Genomic DNA, 20,817 nt, shown 5'->3' on the forward strand with positions numbered 1-20,817 from the left:
AAAGGCACTGGTTGACTGGTGTTGAGCACAGAATGGTCTTTGAAGGACATGTGAAGGCACTTCGGAGTCCCCCGGTGGTGTACTGCAAGGCACCTTGACAACACAGAGACACATGGAGTCCCCTTAGGTGCACCAAAATGCACTGTGGACCGTGGTGAGCACAGTAAGGCCCTTGGAGGCCACCAGCAGCTAAGAGCAAGGCACCAGTGTCCTTTGCACACAAGGGACTATCAGAGCTATGTACTTGGAGGCACCCAAGTGTGCCCTGAAACACACGTGGAAGCCCATGGTGCTCATCAGAAACCACTTGTAGACCACTGCACACACTGAAAGGCACTTGGAGGTCCCAGAGAAGAGCAGAAAGGCACTGCACTGTCCCAGAGGTGCACCCAAAGGCACTGAATGCCCTCTGAGGGGCTCATCAAGAGGTGCTTGAAGGAGCCGGGGGCACACTGAAAGGCACTCAGATACCTCAGTGAGAAGCTGGGTCCACAAAGCTCTGGGTACCAGGGGCTGCTCCTTCCCACAGCAGCAAACGCTGCTTTCTGGGGCGCAGCAGGTTGCAGCTCCTGAGCCTGGAGGCTACAGGATGGATCCAAGTCCCATGCCTCCCTTCTCCTGCTGCTGGAGAAGACAGGCTTCCTGGTGTGGGGGGAGAGCGCCAAGATGGCGTTGGCCAGGCAGGGAGCTGAGGATGTGGGAGCAAACGACCATATGACACAGCCAGTGCTTTCCAGGCTACTTTAATACAAAGTGAACAGCATGCAGCCAGACCTCCTGGTGCCGAGGAATCATTCATAGACAGCCGGTAATCCCATGGCTGCTTCCCCACGGCACACACAGCCCTGCGTCTTCCAGAGCCCACAGACACTCCTCTAGTTAAAAAGCAGCTTCACCAGCCCACGGGACATCCCCTGTTCACCAGGAAAGTCCCTGTGTACAGCCCTGTCCTCACTGGAGGCCATTCCTCAGGAACCAGGCACGCCAGCTGAGGACATGCATGACCCCCGGTGAGCCCAGGAAGCCCCCAAGGTCCCCTCTGCCTCCCCAGCCAATGCTGGCAGTCTCTCCAAGCAGCTGCTTCTCCTCCCAAGACCTGCACTGGGCCCCTCCACCACAGCAGATCAACACACACCAACTTAAAAAAAGCCAAACTGGGCAGGTAAACCTACATCCCCAAAAACCAGAACCATTCCCAAGGGCCAGCCGGGGACAGGGCAGCTGTCACAAACCAGGCCAGCAGCCCCATACTCCAGATCCGGCTCCCAAAACAAACCCAAACAAACTCAAAGCAAAGCTGGGATAGGACCAGGTCCCCAGCGGGGCTTGCCCACCACTCCTGTGGCCAGCGTCACCAAGGCTGGTGGCTTAGGTTCAACTTGTGGTTCGGGCAGAACGGCTGCCTATGTCAGCTGACATCCTGCAGAGGAGAGGAAAGCATCAGCATCTGTGCAGTGCTGCCGGGAGTGGCACCCCAAAACCCCTTCCCCTTTGCATCCTCTGCTTCCAACCAGGAATCCCACCCGGCGCTCAGAACCACTGGGATCACATTTGGCGGGGGGGTGACAGTGTTTCAGCCCTGCCTGTCAGGCTGGGCCCCCCCACCGTACTAGAAGCACCACAGCTTCACACACCCAGCAGCTGCTCCGACTTTGGGAAAGGGAGGGGTTTGGCACCGACACCACACAAGGACTCACCCAGCATCTGGAGAACCTGCAGTGCCACTGCGACCTTCACCTCCTCATGACCGCTCCTGCCTGCCCCATCCTGCCGGACCCACATGAACCCACTGAAGGGCACAGGGCACCCTGGGATCACCACCTGCCACCAGAACCGCAGCCACCCATTGGGGTTTGCCTGGACGCACTTGGTGAGGAACAGGGGCGTCCCCAGGTACTGCCTCTGGCACAGGACATTCAGGCGGTCCAGCACGTTGCACAGCACAGGAGACCGGGGCACCTGCTTGGGGACTCCCAGGCACTTGCCCCCTTGCACCCGGCTGGATGATGGCTTCTCGGACGACTGTAGTTTCTGCTTCAGATCAGGGTTCAGCCATTCCACCTTTATCTCCACCCCGCCAAGCCTCATGTTCCCTAGGAGAGACCAGCAGCAGCTGGCAGGAGACACTCTTGCACCAGCCCTCCAGTATCACCCCACCCCATCCTCTCCCCCAGCATCTGGCGCAGTGACTCCCAAGGGTGGTTTGGCACTGACCCACAGTGTACGAACTGTACAGGATCCTCTCCCCTGCTTCTGTGACCCTTCATGTAGTTGCAGGGCAGTTGCTTCTCCGTCTCCTTTTGCTACCAAGGTGGGCTCAAGGGGTATCAGGGGCAGCCTGCCTTTACGGACAGGTGTGAAGACATCAAAGCCAAATGCTTTTAGTAGGCATGGTGGTGACAGTTGGACTTGATGATCTCAGAGGTCTTTTCCAACCTATGACTCTGTGATTCCCAGCTGAGGCAGAAATGGGTACAAACCAGGACTCTGGAGGTTCCAGTTGGATGTCTGGGAAATGCGTCCCATTGGAGTGTAGTGCCATCACGGGACAGGGCACTGAGGAGTAGGGCATCTCCACTGGGAGGGTTTAATAACTTGGTCACAGCTCTGGATGCCCTGGAGTAGTATGGGTGATACTCCTGCTCTGAGGAGGCATCTTCCTGAAGACCTCTAACGATCCCTTTACCCCACCACCACTAGGCCTGCACAAGGACTGCCAGGGATCAGTCCCAGTGAGAACAGCTAGCCTCCCAGGGAATACAGGATGTCTCAAGGCTGAGGTCACCCCGCAGCTGAGCCTGGAGATGGGATCAGCCATTGCTTAAAGACACTGGGAAGACTAGCCCAAGCAGCATCCCACAGGACTCCAGCACCCCACTTACCTTCCATCAGGGTTTTCTTGGCCATGGCAGCAGCCTGGTGCGAGCTGTACTTCAGCACAGCGAGCTGGGCCTGTTTCTGGCAGGGGCTGGTGTACAGGCTGACACTGAGGACCCCCTCCGTGACCTGCTGTAGCACAGCCTCCAGCTCCCGCCGGCTCACCGAGGTGGCCAGGCCATCCACACTCAGCTCACACTTCTCCGTGCTCTTGCACACCACGATGGCGCAGCCCTCCTGCACCTCAAAGTTGTTGAAGGCAGCGATTGCCTCCTTGGCACTGCGCCGGCTGCTGTACTTGGCATAAGCAAAACCCCGGTTGAGCCCACTGAAGGTCATCATGAGGCGAAACTCGTAGAGCTTGCCCACGCTCTGGAAGAGTGGGATCAGCGTGTTCTCATACACGTCCTGCGGCAGCTTCCCGATGAACACCTCTGTGCCAGCCGGCGGAGGATCGCCCACCCAGCCTGAAAACACACAGTGACACAGTGAGACCTACCTCACCTCCATGCCCACGAGGCACCCTCCGGGCCACGCTCCTAGTGCACAACAGGGCAGAGATGCTCTTCTCACCTACCTGGTGGGGGGCCACCATACCGCCTCTGGCCATTGATCTGCACCAGGTCGATGCCGGTTTCTTTTGCCCAGGCGAGCAGGGCCATCTTATTGGCCTGGTTGATGCTGTTGGTCCATGTCTGAGGAGTGAGATGACATTGGTGCTTGTCTGGGCAAAGAGTTTCCAACTTCCAAACTGGCAGCATCTCAACCTCACGAAGCATTTGCAAGGTAGCATCAGCCAGCACGCGGAGGAGCATACGTTGAACCTCTCTGCCCTCAGGAAACCTGAGGAGCCTCCCAAGACTGCACATCTAAAGGACTGCCCCTACCCTGCTCCACATGACTAAGTCCAGCAACTTTAGTAGAGCACAAAGACACCAACAGTTCCTCTATGGATGCCTGCAAGGGCTTTGAAAGCCAAGACACAGGCAGCTGGCTGGTGCTGCAAGAGGGGTTGGAGCACAGAGCCAAGATGACCCATCACATCATGAAATCCCAGGCAGGCTGGGACCCCAAGACAGCCTACTCTCTTCTTCTACCAGCATCTCCTCAGGTTTCTGAGGACATCGAGGAGGGTCTGGAGACACCAGCAGGCTTGTGGAAACATCAGCAGGTTTTAGCTTATCAAGTACTGCAAAGTCTCATTAGGGCCTCTGAAACCATACGCTGAGTGGGATTAAAGCCATCCTAGCTCAGGCTAAAGCGCAGTCTGGCTGCGCCTTCACCTCGCATACCCCCAGATGGGTCACCGGGCGGTAGCCCCTTGCTATCTCCAAGGGATTTCATCTTTCCTGAAGATCAGAAAACACCGTGGGGTGAAGGTGGGGACCCACATGAGGGAAATCTCTGCTGGGAGGGAGAAGAAAGACCAGCCGCGCACACCGCAAAGCCTCCTGCCACGGGCCCGCCGCTCCCGGGGCCGGGTCCCAGCACCGGGCACCAGCCCGGGGAGGTGCCCGCGCCCACGGCAGAGGCCGGACCCGGCTCTTCCCCCGCCGACTTAGGTGCTAAGGGCGCTCTTACCACCCCCACGGCCTCCACGGGGCTGCGGGGCCGCCAGCGCCAGCTCACCGGGGGGGAAGGGGCGGGATGGGGGCGGCCCCGGGCTGCGGACCGGCGCGCTCCGCAGCGGGTCTCGGGGGCTCCGGTCCCCACCCGACGGGCCCGGGGGCTCCCCGAGAGACCCCCCCCACCCCGAGAAGGGACGCACGGAGCCGAGCCGTGCCCCGCACCGGAGCTCCCCGCGCCCGGCAGGGCCGTGCCCCCCGTGCCGCCCACCTGCGCCTCCATCGCCGCTGCTGCTCGGCCGGCTCCTCCTCGGCGCCTGCTCGGGGCTCTGGAAGGTTCCAGCGCCGCCGCTCCGCCCCCCACGCCGCGGCCGCTCCGCCCCGGGCGGGGCCGGGCCCGTGAGCGGGGCGGGACAGGCCGGCAGCGCCCACTGCGCAGCAGCGAAGCCGCACGGCGCCGGGCCCGCGGCCTTCCCAGGCGGGGAGCCCGAGTGGGGGGTACGGAAAAACCCACCCGGTTTGCAGAAGGGACTGAGCAGAGGCCTGGGGGCACCCCGAGGCACCCGCTTCGCCGGGGCACAGGGAGCCCGCACGGGGCTGCTTGGGGAGCTGGGGCCTGGCTGGCAGGGGGGGCCTTGCTCTGCACATGGCGCAGGGGGTGGCAGCAGGAGGATCCGGAGACGAGGAGAGAGCGTGGCGGCTGAAGGAACATCCACCGTGACATTTAGAAGCCAGCGCTGGCTCAGCCAGGCACGTAGGTAAATCCCGACCCCAAGGGGAAAGGAAGGATGGGAGCCACAGAGTGGGAGAGACAGATTTATTAAGTTTCTGGGAGCAGCGCCTTTACCTTTTGCTCGGGCTAAGGTCACCTCCCTGCAGCCAGAGCAGAGAAATGAGGCGGGATGTTTATTCAAAGCGACGGGAACAAGAAGCTGCAGCCAAGACCCCGGGGTCTGCTGGCAGCACGAGGCTCCGTGTTCGCCGCAGCGACAGCAGACAGAAGGCCAGCGCTTGCCAGAGCCACTTGGAAAACATCTTTCCAGCGACATACTTGAGGGCCAGGGCATATCACAAGGGACGGGGCAGCATCTGTGCTCCCGCTGGGAAAGAGAGGGCACAAGACAAGAACGAATGCAGCTTCCAAAGGCCCCCCCGATCCCGCACCCACTGCTGCGTGGCCTGGCGAAGGCATTTACAGGAGGAAATGTCAGCCAGAATCCAACAAACACTTAGACGTGTCCAGAAGGGGTTTAAGGCTGGCTCGTTCGCGTCCTGATCTCCTCAACCAGGCTCTCCCTGCGAACATTGACCTACACAGAGGGAAGCACAAAGTTGCTTCAATACAACACACGCAGCTTGACCTTCTCCGATCCCAGAGGGCTGGCCTGCGTCGCATTCATGGCCCTGTGTCTTGGGAGATCACACCGTGGTGCTGTCACCAGTACCTCTACGGGGATCGAGCAGGCTGCAGCACAGGCAGAGCTCAACCTGTGAGAGCAAGCACCCGCCTGAAACCCTGCCGAGCCCTCTCCTGCCCAGTGACCATGAAAGCAACGCTCTTCCGAGTCTTTCCTACTGGTTCCAAAGCCAAGACCAGTGCACAAATGAGCACTGGTGCCACTTGTTGCAACAGAGCACCTCCAGGACCTTCAGCAATGGTCCCAGGCCCTGGACTGAAAGTATGAGCAGCCATACAGCCCATTGAGTTGCCCACCCATGCTCCAAGCTCCCGAACTGAGGAACAGCTGGGAGTTCAAGGAGGCCACGTGATGGGAGACTCTCCAGAGCTGGAGACATCAGAGCTCCATGGCTCCAGGAAACTGCATGGGGCGAGGAACTGGACTGTGGGGTGTTACAGAAGTCCCTGGAGAGACGACTGCTTGAAAAGATCTGATGAGGAAGCTAGTGTATAAAATCCTGTTAGAGGGGGGTTGGTGGCAAACTGACACCAGGGCATATGCTCCACAGCAAGTCAAGAGGGGGTGAGGAAACTCACCTCAGCCAGTCTCCAAAATGGCACCCACAATCCGCCACTACCAGTGAAAAGCCCTCACCTCCAGTCTGCTGGCCCTGGATCGCACCCCTCTGCCTTTTGCATGTGGAGAGCCTTTCCCCTCTCTGCACCTTCTGCATAAGCAGCTCTAATAAGACTTGGAGTCTTTTCACATCATGGGGAAGTGCCTTACTCCTCTGATCTCTCCTTTGGGCACTACGCTCAAAATATGGGCCAGCAAAGCCACATTGCCATGTACAACCTGAGGGCACCGCTGCACAGCAGCGTACGGATGGTGGGTCTGGAGGGCTGGCCTAGCTGAGATGAAGGGTCAAGCAGCCTTTCCCCTCACGCCAAGCTACCATGGGCCTCACCTCCTCCCTGGTTGCCACGACCCGCAGCTTTACGACTCCATCCTTGAGCTCCTGCTCACCCACGATGGCTACAAGGGGGATGCCCGTGTCCTCGCAGTACTGCAGCTGATTCAGCAGCTTGGGGTTCTTCTTGTACAGCACTTCTGCCTGGAAGAGAACCAGAGCACAACATCGCAATCCGCACTGGCCTGTTTCGCCGCACCTCCCCAACCAGGCACTGCTGGGCCAGTCTGCACATTGCTGTCTGGTGAGCATGGGTATGTGGGGGGGAAGACCAACTAATGGAGAAGGCTGAGCATTACAGCTAATAAGTAGTGCAACACAGCTCAACAGTACTCACAGGACACTGCTTATCCTGAGAAAACACCAGGTCATTGGCTCTAGTCTGTGTCAGACCAGGGCTGACACCTGTGGTGTCCCTAACAGGGTCAGGAGCCCGGCAGAGTGCCCAGGCATTCTCCTCCACTCAGCCATGAAGGAAGTCTGCAGGCAGGGAGCAGGGCCCTGCCACACAGCGTGCCTTCAGCCTGCGGAAAACAGCCCAGGCTCCTCCCTGGCCTCACTCTCCCCTCCTTGCGAGGCTCCACAGTTTTTTTGCTTTTTGTTGGAAGCAGCATGGTATCCCAGCTGCCGTGCAGGAGGAGCTGGAGCGTTGCCTGCTTTGGGAATCTGTCCGAAGGTAACAGACACAGAGCAGCCCCGGCAGTCTAACAGGGCTAACCAAGTCATGCTGCCCAGCCCTTCCTGGAGCACACCGGATTTGGGACACCGAGAATAGGCAGGCTCCATTCAGGAGCAGTCTGCTGTCCATCTTCTCCCTGTGACTCCTTCCTCCCAAAACAAAGCCAGATCTGGTCCATTTCTGGCACAGAGAGTGGACCACGCAGCTCCTGACTTTGCCATCACCTGGTCATACCTTGATTCCAGCATCCCACAGCTCGGAGATGAGCTTCAGACGCTCTTCAAGGAGCTTCTTTTGGGCAGAGGCCACCAGCACCTGTGTTTCTGTTGTCCTGATCTTTTCCTCAGAGGCCTTAAGAGGGGACAAGACTCAAAAAATGCCATGAACATACAGAGGTACCTGAGACCCTAGGAGTAGGGCGGGTCCCCACCCACCCAAGGCCCACCAATTTAGCAGTGAAGAGGATCACACTCAGTGGGATGAAGAACAAACTCAGGAGAGTCAGCGAGGCTCCACAGACCACCCTGAAGCAGAAGCTCATCTTTTGCAGTTACATGATGGGGGCTTAACACAGCCTCCCTCGTGCACTGCAGACGCGTGCAGATTGGAGGATGTTCTGAGAATAAGCAGCTTCCCTGCCAGCTTCCACCTAGAGACTGTTCCTCCACACCCAAGGACCTCCCAGTCATCTGCTCCAAGCAGCTCAGGAGTAGCAAGCCCAGCAGAAGCTGGACAGAAGCAGCTGCCTGCTCTACAGCTGGGCTGGAAACTATGGGTTAGATTAACAGCAGCGAGCCGAGATGTTCTGGTGCTGTCAGGAGCCACCTGCTCCTATGACAGATGCTGGATACTCAAAGTGGCATTTTCCTGCTGCTGCTTTCACTTAAGGGAGAAGCCTTTAAAAGGTCACCTGCAGAGGAACAAACCTGGCCAGGACTGGAGGTGGTGGGGAAAGAATCCAGTTTCTGCTTAGAAATCCCAGTTGTCTCTGGCTGTGAAGAGAGAACTCCACACAACAGGCCTTTGGGGGAGGGAAATGTGCAGCCATGTTTTGAGAGCCTACAAAGACCTATTTAACACCCATTGATTGGGATGGAGGACAACACATTGACACAGCAACTCTGAGGCAGGGGGTATAGGAAAAAGGTATCTGGGACACCCCTCCCCCCCCCGAGGCACTGTGCTCCCTGCCCTGGGACATCGAATCCCTCTCTGGTCTCTGTAGTGCTGGGCAGGATGAATAGGCATAAGAGGCTGCTGTCTCCCTGCCAGCCTTGCAGGGCAGTGCTGCCTTGCCAAGGAGGACATGGGGTCACATGGATGCCTAATGCAGTGGGGAACACTAAGGCACCTGACCTGGGTACCTGGTACTGCTGAGAATTGAAGTGCCCCTCCAGCTGCAGCTGAACAAGCCATGTCCGAGGGCTGCTGAAAAAGTGGTCTGGTCTCCAGTGGGAGCCCCACAGATCATCTCCCAAAACAGAGAAAATTGGAGATTCTGTCCTGGTTCTGACTCCTCCTGCAGAGCACAGTAGAGGCCTGGCTGGCTTCTCCATCAAAGACTGCGGCAAGGAAGACTCACTTCAGCATCTGCTGGACTGGGGGTACGTGGGGAAGATGTAAATCCCTGCTCTTTCTCCATGCTTAATTGAACACCTAAGGCACTTACCTCCACTTTCTGCTCTAGGATGGAGAAGATCCGCTCAATCCCAATGCTGACCCCCACACAGGGCACCTTCCGCCCCTTGGGATCAAACATCCCCACCAGCCCGTCGTAGCGACCGCCTCCAGCCACGCTCCCAATGCTGACTGACTCCTCCACATGGTCGTTCTCCTGCTGCAGCAGGACAGCCTCAAAGATCACCCCTGTGTAATAGTCCAGACCCCGCGCCAGGCTCAGGTCAAAAGAGATCTGTAGGACAGGAGGGAGAAGCCCTGTCACCGGGCGCGCTCGGGGGGCCCAGGCTGCCCGGCCACGAGGGCAGCACCCCCTCCTCACCTTCCCTGCGATGCCAAACAGCGTCAGGTACTCAAACAGCAGCTTCATGTCCCCCAGCCCCTCCCTGGCCAGCTTGTTCTGGGACAGCTTGGGGTCCTGGAGGAGCCGCTCGATCAGGTCCAGGCCACCTGTGGGAAGGAGCCATGCTGCACGTCTGCCAGTGCAGCAGCACCCGCAATGACGGGCCCGGCCAGCCGTGTACGTGCCTTGCACCCCTCCATCACTGGCCCTGCCTGCCTGGCCTGGAAGAGCAAGGCCAAGGGCTCGACCCCTCCAGTGCTCACCGTGAAGCTGGACATACTCCCCGATGCGATCCGCAGCCTCGGGAGAGAGCCCTTTCTCTCCTACCATCTCACTTCTCACTTCTTCCCAGGGCATCTGCGAGGGGAGAGAACAACATCAGCCACTGCTCCAGGGATGTTGTCTCTGCTGGGGGAGGTCTCTGGTGATCCTGCCCAATACAGATGAACAGACATATCTGCCCTCAACGGACCTTTACATGGCAGAACCTCATCAGTGTCAGCATGGTTAAGAGGTGCATGAGAGAAGCAGCAGATCAAATGCTCTCACAGCATGGTCATAACACCATTTCTCGTACCTCTGCACAGTCTGTTTGTATCCCAACCCTGCAGTCAGCAAAGCTACCCCAAAACTTGAAGCCCCAGGACAAATACTTTGGTTTTGATTTCTGGCCAGAATCAAACATCAGTACTGTAAAAGCACCGAGAGATGTCTTCCTGCTGTGGTTTCCCTGGTTAGGTACTTAGCCATAAGCACCAGTCAAGAAAGTGTTGCTGGTCATGTCTCCCACCTGGAAAGGTGAGAGGAGATGGCTGGGTGATGCAAAAACCCAATGTAAGCAGAATGAGATGCAGTTTTCCCACTGACCAAGGGGTCAAAGACAACCAGAGTCTTGATCACATCCAGCCGCACTTAGATAAATCACAGCATTTCAGTATGAAAATAAGGAAATTAGCCCATTCTAAAAAAGCCTAATCCTCTCTGCCTATTGCTTTTGCACACATACACAGCCCCAGAACCTACTCTTCTGTCATGCCTTTGCAATAGATCTCACTTCTAACAGGACTTTAAGTGAGCCTTCCTCCAGCTGACTTCACTCGACTGTCACACAAGGCCTCCAAAGGAAGACACAGTTCATCCTTGAACCAAGCAATGTGAGCATACGAGACTAGATACAAGACCTCTTTGTTTAACAGAGTTTCACAGGAAGGTTAGGACCACTCCTTTAAGCAATCATCCCACAAACCAGCATGTCCCACATGACTGAACACACACAGAAATTTGCCTTCAAATTCTACTTCAGATCCCAAGCAAAAAAACCAGTTTTCATATTGTGCTTCATTTTAAGGTTCCACTCCCTTAGCTATTAGTGGAGGACTAATATAGATTTAATATCAGTGGAGATATTTATAGACTGATCTCCAGCATCCTTATATCTATCTGACTAAGGCCTACAGTCAAGACAATTAGCTGGAAATAAAAAGTGTACTGGCACCTTTCCCTCATCCCAAAAGGCCACATATGGACCTGAATCCTGTAGAGACTTTCACAACACCCAGTGCTTTTGAGGCAGCTTGGTGAGCACAAACCTGTGGGTACCTCTTGCTTTGTGTCTTTGTCCTGGATTCGGCCAGGACAGGGTTAATTTTCACCGGACTCCAGGAAGTGGCACGGGATTGCGGGGGGGGGGGGGGGGGGGGGGGGGGGGGCTGACCCCACCTGGCGAAACAGAGCAGGGTATTCCATACCATGTGCCTCACACTGGGTTCCGGTGGGGGGGAGTGGGGCGGTGGGAACTCTCTCGTGGCTCGGGAGGGCACGGTGACAGGCAGCGGTTCGGTCCGAGAGAGCGGTTCTGTTCTGCGGGTTCTGTTCTGCTGGTTTGTTTTCTGTATTCCCCTTATCTGTATCGTTGTTGTTCCTGTTCCCTTTGTTTGCTGTTCTGTTAAACTGCCCTTATCCCGACCCACCAGTTTCTGCCTGTTTCTTTCCGTTCTCCTCTGCACCCTGGCAGGAGGAGGGGCGGCCATGTGGCGCTTTTGTTGTCGGCTGCAGCCAAACCAGAACAGTCTTACAGAAACAGCCGCACGTACAGGGGGCTGTTCTGCATCGCACCAAACCCGAGTCAGCCATAAAAACAGCGATGTCTACACACAGCATGTTTTATAAAAGTACCTGTGCTACATGATGAAATCAGCAGAGGTGTGAATGAAGTGACCAGGAGTTGTGGGATGGGTTACGGCATGGAGCAACACACTGTCCCTGTGAGTGTGTCCACCTTGCATGCTGCACAGTCCAGGCAAGCCCCAAGGAGCCCTATTCCTACCAAAACATCCTTGCACTGATGGTAGCCACAATGAATGTGAAGACATGCTGTAGGGGCACACAGTCCAGCACAACACCAAACAGACCAGGCTTCCCCTGCCCAGGAGACAGGAATGTGCTGCTGAGGTTATTTTTCAGGTCTGCGTTTCTGATCTCTTACTCCTTCTTGTTCCAAATCCTTTACTTCAAGGTAAATATGGAACCTTGTCCATGCATGTCCACCTCACTTCTCTTTGCTGTCTCTCTCCTTCCCCTCACGATCTCCTGAGGGTCCCACAAACAGCCAGAGGCATGTGCTGTCCAGTGGTGCACTGACCACACTGAAACGGCCTGGCCAGCAGCACACACATGCTGCAGACTCCACGTCCTCGGCAGGGATACTAGACATCACATCGCCAATCAAGGATGGCACCAGCTTGCAGGACAGTGTTTATGAATACGGTCCTGGACAACACAGCACCTTTAGCAGCCTACTCATCTGTGGATTTCCATTTCACTCGGCCCTGACACCTACAAGCTAACTGCCTCACAGACTATGATTACGGATTATCACTTAGGATTGCAATTCTCTACTCCTGTATTACCACACAGAATTTACTGTTTATGTCATGCTCGCCTTGCAACTGACGTCTGAAATTTTAGTGAAGGTTGGACAACATGATCTTTTGAGGTCCTAGACTGTTCTACAGTTCCAGGACACAACTGTGATTCCTCACACCACCTGCCTGAACCTGCTGCATTTGAAAAGGCTTTTCAATGTCCTGGTCCAGTCTGGAGGCAGGTTTTCACAATCCTGGTTCATAAGCAGCAGCAGCTTAAGCTGGCGAAGATTTGGGATGTTAAAACTCCCATGTGAAAAGCATTTTTCCCCTCCCTCCTTTCCATTTGTCGGGACCTTCTGGGATACTGGAGAAGAAAGCATAGGATCTAGTTTTGCTATGTGGCTTCTGTGCCCTGTGTGCCTCCCTTCCAGAGAAAGGAGGGAGCAAGAACAACTCGATGTTTATCTGCATTTTCCAGCTAGTTCTCATGGTCCATGGGAAGAGCAACCCAGAGGGACAGAGACTCACTGAAACTCCATCAGCAGCAGTTGTAGCCCAGAGATCCAGCCCGTACCTTATCCAGTTTGTCAACAGTGGAGCAGATCGTTCGGAACTTGCTGTCTGGGACACCACAAACTGCAAACATCCCATCAAGGATGCGCCGATCGTTGACCTGGGGGAGAGGGAGCATGTCATTAACATAAACAGATGTTTCAGCTGTGTCCAGTTTCTCTTTTATCTAGTTTTAAGCATGGAAGAGAAACTAGCAGATGGCTGCCAAGATTTTTTGCTGTTTGCAGTTTCTGTCTGTTCCCCATTCCTGAGAAGCTAAGCTGCCTCTCTGCTCACGGCAGGCCAGCTAGCACAACTGACTCCTACCAAGCCTGGGTAGAGCTGTCACATCGTCTTTGTAGAGCTACAGACACCTCCACTCAAAAGAGGAGAAAAAACTGTGGGGGTTATGAGTCCTCTCATGTGGATATGTAAAAACAGCTCAGGAACAGACCATGGATTGAAGAGATAAATTCAGTTTGTTACCCTGCTCTCTCACTGTAAGAACAAAGGGACATCTGTTAAAACCTCGCTATAGAATTTTTTTTTTTTGACAGTATAGTGAATGCCATCATTTAATTATGCTCTGCATTAGTAGGTAATTGAGGCCAAAGGTGCAGCTGGATTCATCATTTCCACAGTAGTGAGAACTTCTACAATTAAATTAGTTTGTAATCCTCCAACATTGACATTAACCAGACAGAAGACAAGAATAACTGCAGGCAGGTTAGTCTGCTGTTCCCCATTGCGGGGGTGCTAGCTCATCCTCAATGGCATCCGCTTTCACCACTGCGCAAATACACACTGGCTGGACTTGATCTGGACAGGCAGTTCCTGTGCACAGCTCTTCAGCTCATCCCAGATGGGTTCAAGGGCAGGTAGCTGCCTCCCTGCCCTGCAGGGGCTGCAGTCAGGAGTGCAACACTCGGCCCACACTGCTCATGTCCCCTGCAGAGCCCAGCACCAACCCAGCTCTGGGTCACTCTCAGAGATCCCACAACTCTCTGGCACACCAGGCACTCCTACCCATTGCTCTCCTACTGCTGGTCACCTTTCTCCATCCTGCCTGACCTGCACGCCCAGCACCATTTGCCGCCACACCAAGATAACAGAGGTGTTTTGAAGCAAGTAGCAAGGTCAGCCTAGAGGAGGGCATGACTCTTCTTCTGGAAGAGACCTCAGCTCCAGAAAGGACTTGGTGGGAAGGCAGGAGTCTGCAAACACAGTGCACATGCTGAGCAGTTGTTCCTACTAAGGGGACATCGGGAGTTGAGACAAGGGCAGGGATTCCAGGCCAGAGCCTGTATTTTACTGCAGGCAGTGAATATGAGAGTCACCTGGTTAGTTGGCTGCTGGACGTTTTGCAGGGGACTGTGGTTAGTGCTTGAGAAAATTCTGCTAACTACAACCTCAGGAAACATCCTTCCATTCCCAGCTAAAGGCAGGTCTGAGCTGAGGTCCAGCCTTTTGGCATATGCACCGTGAGGAAGCAGAATGAACTTCTGGGCATTACAGAAGTGTAACTTCCCAGAAGTGTATTTCTGGGTGTTCCCACCTGTGGGAACAGGTGCTGCTGTGTAAAACCACAGTAACAATGACCACTGCTTCCCCCCACGGCACAGAGAAACCCACGCAGTCTCACCTTAACAAGAAAGTCCCCAAGCTTCAAATCACTCAGGATCTCATGCACAATCTTCAGGCACTCGGCATCGGGAATCATCGGGTCAAACTGGCCAGCAATGTCAAAATCCTGGGGAACAGGAAAAGGCAGTGAACAATTCAGCACCACTGGTGTGGCTGCAACAACACAGCTTCAACTCTGCTGTTAACAGCAGTTTTGTTTACAAAAAGCAACAGAAATGGGACATAAGGGAGCAGTAGCTCTCCCCAGTAGGATCCAGAGCGAACAGGACGTGGGTTATGACCCTCTGTCATTGAAGATGGCAGTGGTCTTGTGTCCACTGCCTTGCAAGGAGTTTGTATACTGTGTTGTAGCCTATGCAGTTTGTGAGAAGCCATTCTGTTTCTCAAAGTGTGTGACCTGCTCCCTGCCTCTGACACAGCAGTTTACTGTGCGATACACTTTGAAACAGAGATCCTTGAAAAACAACAAAAAGGAGACAGCAGAGAGGTCATCAGCAGTAAATAAATAGAACAAAGGAACCAGGAAGGGGAGGAGAAAACTACTATTTGGTATGACCTAAATGCCACATGTTTCACCTTGATTCTTAGGATATTCTTTTTTTTAATACACATGCCAATCAAGTTAATGATCAGGGAAGAAAAACAACAGAAGTGATTTCAACTAATGCAAAACCGAAGTTCCAACTGCCAAGACAGAAAAAGAAATCAGAAAGCCTGAATGGGTTTCACCAGAGATTACCAGATGAACTAGCACGTAGAACTAAAGCACAACAGCAAGATGTTTTAATAGGCTGGTACCCCATGGTTGGAAAATAGCAAAAACCATCAATGTTCAGAGAGAAATAATATACATAAGCAACAGGAGACCTCTTATTCGACTCCCAGTTACGAATCCCCAAATGCAAAGTCTTCAATGACATTTTAAGTACAAGAATAATTTTAATTAAGTGGGTGACTTTCAATGTGGCTTCACCAAACTTCCAAAATAAACTGGGGCAATGGAGGAGGAAAGAGGTGAGATCACGTCAGTCAGTCCCCGATCAGCTGAGTGCAAGAAAGGCTGATGCAATCCCTGTGGAAGTTGGGCAAGCTCTGGTACAGTCAGGAATGTCCAAGTACCACTGTACGTGGCACAGGTGAAATCTCACTAAAAAAACCAACCAAGGGCTTGTGAATTATATTTAAGAAAAGATGTAGAAAAAGCTACTAGTTTGAGCAAAGAAGCAAAGCGTCTCCAGGGACAGAAGGTAACAGAGCTAGATTTACATGGCCTAAGGAGAGGAAGACTTCTGGGAATGGGGAAGAATCCACACCAGGGGATGACAACTACTGTTTAAGGAGCTGCACTGGCACAAGGAAAAGTAAACTATCAGACAGAAGTAAGTTTAGCCTGAATATCAGAAGACTATTTCTAGCTATCCTAGGAGTGAGATCTTGGAACAGTCTTTCAGATGAGAGAGCAGGCAAAGACCCCCAGTTGTCTGGAAATGGGAACTCACCAAGCTGGAGCTGAAAGGAATCCACAATGGTTGTATCATGAAACAGGAATATTCCCAAACAGGAATGTGTTTGCAGTATGAGGCCCTGGGGACTGTGTTAGTACAGTGGAGCAAAGCCATTCCTCAGGGCTACCACACTCGTCTGAGAAAGCCACAATGCAAATTGCTTTCTTACCTGTTCTGTAATTTGGCCTCTGGGCTTTTCCCTTCCTTTGAAATAAAGGCTGACTAAGCACAGGACAGAAGTACCATATGCTACTGCTGAGTGGCTCACCCAGTTCATGTGTCCTGCAAACACACCCTGGAGTTCAACTGTTGCCAGATTTGGTATCAGAAAGCAATTCTTCCCCTCAGGCTGGTAAGAACTTGGGATGGGGCAAGGAGTTGCCCTCCTCCACAGTGCGAAGCAGGCAAGACACTGGGGGCACCTGGGGGCTGTATTACAAAGTTCCCTGATACACCAGCACCCTGTGTCCTCACTCCCCCACTCTCAAGCTGTTTTTCACACCCATAAGGACATGCTAAGATTAGTGGATCCTCCTGAGTTTTCCACAGCCACAGGGAAGGTCACTGCAGGGTAACACAGCCTTCAGTCCTACATTTTTATGGTCCTGTGTCCCCACAACCGCTCCCCAGCCTACAGCCCCACTCAGCAGTGTTCCTGTGCACGGCCAGACTCACACACTGGTAGAACTCCCTGTAGCGGCCCCTGGTCATGGCGGGGTTGTCCCGCCTGTACACCTTAGCGATGTGGTAGCGTTTAATGTTGGTGATCTTGTTCATCGCCAGATAGCGAGCGAAGGGCACCTGAGACGGTAGGGTTAAGGATGGGAACGGGGAGGGATAATCCCACCCAGTTATCAGTCACAGGCAGTGCTGGGTCCTCACTATCTCCCCAACACCCAGCACAGTGTGACACACACCCATGGGGCAAAGCAACTGCTAAGAGATGGCTGTACTTGCCACAGCTCCCCAAGGTCTCCTTAGCTGTCCAAGACACAGTCCACATCGGCTGCCATTAATCATCCCTACAAGCAGCTTCTAACACCGCCTTAGGCTGGATGTCAGTCTCATGCAGGCTGTGTACCGCACCAGCCTAGCCTGGGTACGCTGCTGTAGGAGAAACCCCGCTCCATGTAGATCTTCCTTACCTCCACTTACAAGTGTTACTTCGCCGATCAGAAGCAATGTATGGTAAATAACTGAGCAAGGGTTCTGCACCCACTGAACCACGCTGCCTGCTCACGCTCTCCCTGTCGGTATGGGGTCATAGCCAGGAGACTGTCCTCCCTCCGCCTCCCTTGCCCTCTGCACAGCACTGCCCCAAAAAGAGGGCAGCAAAGGTGACAAGACCCCTCAGCACTGGCTGTGGCAGGATACTGTCAGGTCGTAGCGCAGGGACAGCAGCTCTCCTCCTTGGTCTTTCAGATCATATATGAGCTTCGAGTCTTCGCCGTATTTCCCTGTCAGTGTTTCCTACAACAAAAGGACACACAAACAAACAGCATCTTCAGTGACACGGGATCAGCCCTAGAGCACACAGAAAACAAAAAGATGGAAGACGAAAACTCGACCTTCAACGCATCGCAAACTTTCAACTGCAGAATCCTCATCAGCTCAGCCAAATTGCTTTGTCTTCACTCACCTTCAGCTCAAACACTGGCGTATCAATAACTTCTGCTCCGTGACGCTTGAAGCAGGTGATGATGGCATTGAAGACTCTCTCACGAATGGCCATTTGCTTGGGGCTGTAGTCCCGCGTGCCCTGGGGTGAGATACGGAAAAGAAGAGCAAAGGACACATTGGGTTAGAGGCATGCAGTGGAGAGAGATGCGTAAGGTGATGTGAAGAAACTATCATATTGCTAACAAAGCCAGAGAGATCAGGTCCGGACACCAGATATCAGGATAGGTGGTAAAAAGCAGCACCAAAGAATATTGGACAAGAATCAGGACACAGCTCAGACATGCCATGGTCTGCAGAGCTAAATCCAATTCAGGAGTTTCACCATGCAGGAAACAAAGGACCTAACACAGATCCAGCTCTCGGAGAGTTCAGAACTTCCAAGGATGACAGTGCAGCTAGGATCTGTCCACAGCTCCAATTCAAGCGTATTAGCCAGACGCTAGCACAACGAGCCACCCTGAGAGGTGGAATCAGAGGACAGGCACACTTTGAAGCTGTGGAACAAGCAGCAGCTCCACAATTTCCAAACACACATGGAGAGAAATCATGTTTTCAAAGTGCAATACCTGTGAAGTGCCCATCCACTGTTCACTGGGATGGGGTCCATTTTAATTTCTTCACTATTAAGATTCACTGAATTATTTTGATGACTGCCTTTAGGCTCTCAGCAACACATAAATCATTGTTAATTAACTAGACCTCCCACTTTTATTTTCTAGGGACTGGCAGTTAGGCAGGAGGAAGCATAGAGCAGGCACTTCGTAACTCCCCACCTGCAGGTCGCACACGGAAGAGCAGCTCTCACCAGTACACTGACGTGGCTGAGACAGGCTGGAAACCCAAGCTGTACTTCCCTGGCACTCACAGAGCTGCAAAATCCTCTCTCCACATCTTTAAACAGTGAAATACCCTTCCACTTTCCAGGTCATACACTTACCAAAACATATAAGAAAGGAAATGGACAAGAGAGACAGTTTTGAGGCATTTCCTAAGTCAGCAGCATTAGCATAACCTGTTTTATTTGCGAGAAACATTCATAACTGTCTCCATGCCACAGCATGGAAGTGCAGCTGGTCTCTGGTCAGCTGCTGGGGATGCAATATCCAGGCTACAAAAAATTTTAGGATAAATTGCCTTACAGTCACTATCCTCAGGGGCCTGGAGACCAAAAACCTACCCCTGAAAGAAGGGTCCTTCTGCAAAAGGACACAGAAGTGTCGGCAGCTGGCCAGACCTGCTGGGTAGATGGGATTACCCACTCTCACAGACTAAGGCAAGACCAAAAGTCACAAGCCCTTTCTTGCTCCTCACATTTCAACACATGTTAAACATTTCTGGCAAACACTGCCAAGCATCTGGGTTTCTTTGGCTAGCTTATGCTTTGCAGTTCCCCCACAACAAGCTTCGCACCAGCAGTGTTGCACTTTGCAGCACTCTGTGCTCACCCAACCTACCAGCAGTTTCATCAACTCTGTCCACGTTCACAGGGAACAGGACCAGCTTGAAGATCCTCGATTCGTGACAGCCAGTGTCTGCAGGTACTAGTGGGGCCAGTGCTACAAAAGCACTTAGAGTCCTAGCCCTAAACTCGTCAGAATGATGCAAGTCATGACCTTACTTCAAACAGCGCAATCCAGGCAGACATGAGACCTCTCGCACTGGGCAGCTACAATAAAGCTCGACCAAAAGAGAATTTAATTCCCTGACCACGCCAGCTAGTGGTTGGCTTGTCACAGAAGCACCAGAAAATCTTAAAGTTAGCAGAGCATCTAGGTCGGATGCTGCCAGCGATGTTTTTACCCCTCTCTCCCCTGCTGCTAAAAGCAAAAAGGGGAACAGGAATGAAAACAAAGCCAGGCAAGTCTGTGCTGAGAGTTTGCAGACACAGGTGATGGGGGGTGGGGGTGGTGTGCTGTGCGTGCGCATGGGAGTAGGTTGTGCATACATAGAGGCAAGTGGGTGCTGGTGGGAGTTACCTTCGGGGTCTTGAGCACAAACTTGTGTTTCCCCTCATCTCCCCCCAGCTGTGCCTTCATCTCCAGCAGCTTCGCCACCTCCTTTGCAATCTGGGGAGGGAAGAAGGAGGGAGCTGGGGGTAAGCCTACCTGTCACGTGCAGCCCACAGGCCTTCCCCAAGACCTTCAGCATTCCCAGCACACTCAGATTCCCCAGCCCATCCAATAACCTAAACCTCAGTACATTCACCATTCCCAGTCTCCCACAGCAAGCAAGGGGCACTCCCTGCCTCTCTCCAGTACTCCCCACTCCTGCTACAAGCACCCCAATCTCAGCAGCCTCAACACCTCCCCCATGCTCCGACTCCCAGGCTCTCCATTACCCTCAGCAGCTGCCTCCCCACACCTCCAGTCCTTCCAGCCTCCACAGCAGCCCCAGCTCCTGGCTACGTGCACGCCAGCATCAGCAGTCCCAGCAACCTCCAGCATCCTCCTCCCAACCCAACACCCCTAAGCATCCCTCCCTCCAGTCTAACATCAGTATCACCAGTTTCCACTCCCAGTCTCCCCAGACACCTCCAGCCCAGACCAGTACTCCCATCCTTCCTAACACTCCTCTTCCCAGTGCCACCACCCCCAGCCCAGCAACACCCACACCAGTACTCCCAGTTCCCCACAGCACCCTCCCCCTAAGCCCAACAACCCCAACCACACCCCAGTAGCCCTCTCTCCAGCCCAGCACCACTACCCCCAGTTCCCCCCAAACCCCTCTTCCCGATCCCAACACCCCCAGTGCCCCAGCTCCGTCTCCCCCGACCAGTACACCCCCTCCTAGTCACACCACTCTCCCAGCACCCCGCTTCCAGTCATACCGCTCCTCCCCCAGCAACCTCCCAGCCCCGCACCCGAAGCCCCGCCAACCCCTTCCCAGCCCCACCTCGTCGGGATCGGCCTTGTCCTGCTTGAGCCGCCGCACCGCCTCCGCCTGCGCCCGCACCGCCGCCTCCTCCGCCATTGCCGGCCCGCGCCTGCGCAGTGCCGCCGCTCCGCCACCGCGCCTGCGCACTGCGGCGGGACGGCCGCGCCTGCGCACTGCGGCGCCC

The 20,817-nt window shown here is 54.2% G+C and overlaps 2 protein-coding genes across 5 annotated transcripts; both read right to left on the reverse strand.

The window, feature by feature from the left end:
• Window positions 1-733: 733 nt before the first annotated feature.
• Window positions 734-4,760, reverse strand: DND1 (DND microRNA-mediated repression inhibitor 1). 3 transcript variants are annotated; one of them, XM_075442018.1, is made up of 4 exons: window positions 4,714-4,760; window positions 3,455-3,572; window positions 2,883-3,344; window positions 734-2,093 (listed from the first exon to the last, which is right to left on the reverse strand). In XM_075442018.1, exons 1-4 carry the CDS (start codon window positions 4,723-4,725, stop codon window positions 1,627-1,629), a joined length of 1,059 nt encoding a protein of 352 aa, XP_075298133.1. In that variant the 5' UTR covers window positions 4,726-4,760; the 3' UTR covers window positions 734-1,626. The 3 variants fall into 3 exon arrangements, with proteins under 3 accessions (XP_075298133.1, XP_075298132.1, XP_009931576.2); XM_075442017.1 differs by lacking the exon at window positions 4,714-4,760 and having other exon boundaries at window positions 734-1,420; window positions 1,698-2,093; window positions 3,455-4,609; XM_009933274.2 differs by lacking the exon at window positions 4,714-4,760 and having other exon boundaries at window positions 3,455-4,609.
• Window positions 4,761-5,245: 485 nt separating this feature from the next.
• HARS1 (histidyl-tRNA synthetase 1) lies at window positions 5,246-20,772 on the reverse strand. Of its 2 annotated transcripts, XM_075442019.1 has the most exons (14): window positions 20,652-20,772; window positions 19,736-19,825; window positions 17,719-17,838; window positions 17,454-17,549; window positions 16,755-16,880; window positions 14,573-14,680; window positions 12,953-13,051; window positions 9,775-9,868; window positions 9,491-9,618; window positions 9,161-9,403; window positions 8,856-9,053; window positions 7,726-7,842; window positions 6,810-6,956; window positions 5,246-5,752 (listed from the first exon to the last, which is right to left on the reverse strand). In XM_075442019.1, the coding sequence occupies exons 1-14, from the start codon at window positions 20,727-20,729 to the stop codon at window positions 5,693-5,695; spliced, it is 1,704 nt and encodes a 567-aa protein (XP_075298134.1). In that variant the 5' UTR covers window positions 20,730-20,772; the 3' UTR covers window positions 5,246-5,692. The 2 variants fall into 2 exon arrangements, with proteins under 2 accessions (XP_075298134.1, XP_075298135.1); XM_075442020.1 differs by lacking the exon at window positions 8,856-9,053 and having other exon boundaries at window positions 20,652-20,769.
• Window positions 20,773-20,817: the final 45 nt, after the last annotated feature.

The sequence above is a fragment of the Opisthocomus hoazin genome, chromosome 23 (assembly GCF_030867145.1).
Source record: "Opisthocomus hoazin isolate bOpiHoa1 chromosome 23, bOpiHoa1.hap1, whole genome shotgun sequence".
NCBI classification, from domain to species: domain Eukaryota; kingdom Metazoa; phylum Chordata; class Aves; order Opisthocomiformes; family Opisthocomidae; genus Opisthocomus; species Opisthocomus hoazin.